The sequence below is a fragment of the Harpegnathos saltator genome, unplaced genomic scaffold (assembly GCF_003227715.2).
Source record: "Harpegnathos saltator strain DR-91 unplaced genomic scaffold, Hsal_v8.6 scaffold543, whole genome shotgun sequence".
NCBI classification, from domain to species: Eukaryota; Metazoa; Arthropoda; class Insecta; order Hymenoptera; family Formicidae; genus Harpegnathos; species Harpegnathos saltator.
Window position 1 is genome coordinate 17447 of NW_020230364.1, and position 2973 is coordinate 20419.

The 2973-nt window shown below is 33.4% G+C and overlaps 1 protein-coding gene across 1 annotated transcript; it reads left to right on the forward strand.

Annotated features, from left to right (window-relative positions):
- Window positions 1-1418: 1418 nt before the first annotated feature.
- On the forward strand, window positions 1419-2094 carry LOC112589574 (uncharacterized). The gene is made up of 3 exons (XM_025303434.1): window positions 1419-1508; window positions 1596-1757; window positions 1832-2094. Exons 2-3 carry the CDS (start codon window positions 1623-1625, stop codon window positions 2036-2038), a joined length of 342 nt encoding a protein of 113 aa, XP_025159219.1. The 5' UTR covers window positions 1419-1508; window positions 1596-1622; the 3' UTR covers window positions 2039-2094.
- Window positions 2095-2973: the final 879 nt, after the last annotated feature.

A 2973-nucleotide genomic window follows, 5' to 3' on the forward strand; every position in this document is an offset into this window, starting at 1 on the left:
ACTATTCACATTTTCAGCCGCCTGGCTTGCGTTTTCGCCTTTATCGAAGAAAAACTGTAAAATATAGCTGTAAAATATTTTCTCTTTGCTAGTGTCAATCTTTGACGCGCGCTCAAACAAAACTGAATCAACTAATCACAAAACTGTCAGAAAAGTTTTTTTAGTACGAAATCTCATCTTTCTAACGCCATCTAGTGGAACCCGATCGGACTTATACAACGCGAGATACAGATAACTAAAGCCATCTATTGGAAAAATAATGGATTTCTTTTTACTACACCTGATATTATAATTTATAAAGTTTATAGTTTATAAAGGCAGTACAAGTTGTTAAGAGTTCATTTATATGTTAAACTAATTTAAAAAATATATATTATAATATATATATAACCAATTTGTCATTTTCATTATTCCCAAAAAAACCTGCAGAATATTTATATATTATATAAATATTCTACAAATATACTAACAATAAACTAGGAAATATTTCTAATCGATACTAGTAATATTATTAAAATATTATTTAGATATACCTACAATATAATACGAAATATTCTCAGTATATACTGAGTAGACTGCGGAAGCGGACATAGGAACATTCTCAGTATATTCTCAAAATATTACAATACGTATTTCGAATATTCATGGAATAATCGCAATTTACGGTTGCGATATACTGAGAATCTGCTTAGAATCTACCTGTGCTGTATGGGTGCTTACTTCTGCTGAACACAATAATATAATTCCTCACCTATGGAAATAATAGCATTATACATATATATTCATTCAACGTCGATGATAAATTTATTAACATTAAAGAAATTATGGTTTATAACTTTTTTAACTTACACTCAAATTTAAAAATATTTTTCACTTAAAATATTATTAGACAATTAATACTCTCCTTTAATATGCTGTTTTACAAATTTTATGAAGCCTTTTGCCACTTTTCTTCACAATTTGTTCACTCATTCTTCACTCTTCTTCATTCTTCACTCTTTGTTTTCTTCATTTCTTCAATCATAACTCAAAGTCTCCAAGACATTTGTGTCTACGCCACAATCACTACTTATTTGACACTCGTGTATGCCATCCTTCTGCTCTCGTAATAAGTGACAGCGCTGACGTATGAAGCAGTGGTTGTCTTTCTCCTCAAGTTGGAGCGCGTTCCGAAGTCAACAAAAAATCGGTGCACATACCTTTTAGTTCACGAGTGCACGATCGCGAGCATAAAGATTTGTGACCGTTTTTTTTGCAACTTTCGGAAAGCATCCCGACTCGAGAAGAATGAGAGTCACTGCTCCGCCGTGACTCTCATTCTCGTGGAGCACGCCTGCGCAGTGACTCATGACGAAAGGCGAGAAATGAAATATACGCGGTGGGACATATTATAATAATACAGACTCAGATGAAAATGAATACTCCAGTATTAAATGGAAATGAGGGAACACAGAACAGACAAGAATCATCCGATGTAAGTCTTATACTTCGAAGGACATCCGAAAAAGGTAAAATACGAACTTAATTAGAGAGAATTAAGCTGCATTACGATAGTTACGATTCTGTTATACATTTATATATAATTATTGTTCCAGCAACAGCCACCTTCTATAGCAGAAGCAATGATATTAGATACAGAAGCAGCTGCTATAGCGAATTTTGAATTTTTGGGACATACAAACATGGACATGGAAGAGGAAGAAGGAGATGGAGAGGATGAAATTTATGATGCAAATACAGATACCAAACCAAATAAAGTAACGCTTACCATCATCTTGCGTTTTAATGATATTGTTCACGCTATTTGTTAACATAATTTCTTATTTTTCAGGCATCTATCCCCCTTCTAGCGGAAGATGTTGATACAGATACAGAGGCAGAAGTATTAAATGAATTAAATCTCCTCACAGAAATTGAAGAATCGCCACCTGGTTCTATCCACCTGGAAATGAATTCTTCAAAGGGGTTAGTAAATCTCTTTTTATTCGTGTATTTTAAGATAAAATATAAACCTATTACAATAATAGATATTTTGTAATATTGTCACATATAATCACATAATCTAATGATGCCTGTAAGTTTATTATATAGAAGATTACAACAAGATCCAAGACGCCCAAATAATAAAGAAGGCGGTCACTCTACGCTGGAATTAGGAGAATTAGAACAATTATGTGTTAACAATGATACAGAAATATCGTACGATGTAAGTTCCAAGAATTTTCCCCTGTATTTCAGTCGAGTCGTTTTTTCAGCTATGTAAGTTACAGTTTGAATAAATACAGTTTGATCTCTTCGAACGTTTCGATAATCTATATAATATATATATATATATATATATATATATATACAGGGTGTCCCATTTTAAGTGTCCACCCCAAATATATCTCTTTTTTTTTTATTTTAGAGAAAAATGGTTCAGACACGTTTTGTATGGTTTCGAGGGGGCCATAAGAGGGTACCATTGATTTGACCTTGGAGAGTCATTTGAAGGTCACGTAAAGGTTACCTCAATTTTTTTAGATGGTACTCCCTATCTTTTATTACATATTCTTGTAGCTCACCTCGAGAGCTTCCCAAAACATTAGAATCAAATGTATTTTGGTGAAGTACTTTTTGAGTTATAAAGCTCCAAATTTACAAAATTTTGATAAAAATACAACTTATTTCGTAAAACATTCACTTTTCGATAGTCTTATCTTACATGATCCAACCAGTCAAGGCGAGACCGAGCATGATACAACCAGTCCAGGCAAAATCCGAGCATAATCTAGCCAGTCAAGGCAAGATCCGAGCATGATCCAGCCAGTCAAGACAAGATCCGAGCATGATCCAACCAGTCAAGGGAAGATCTTCTGTGTACAATTACTTAAAGTATTCAAAAACTTGGCCATTTATTTGTATGCATAGCTCTAGTCTATGGTGAAAGTCGTCCCTAACTTTTTCAAGAACACTTACATTAATATTTCTGCA

What these genes read in the sequence shown, in the direction of transcription:
- LOC112589574 (XM_025303434.1), top strand. Translation starts at nt 1,623, where the DNA reads ATGATATTAGATACAGAAGCAGCTGCTATAGCGAATTTTGAATTTTTG. An exon ending in CAGATACCAAACCAAATAAA is followed by an intron (nt 1,758 to 1,831) that starts GTAACGCTTACC and finishes CTTATTTTTCAG; the next exon opens with GCATCTATCCCCCTTCTAGC.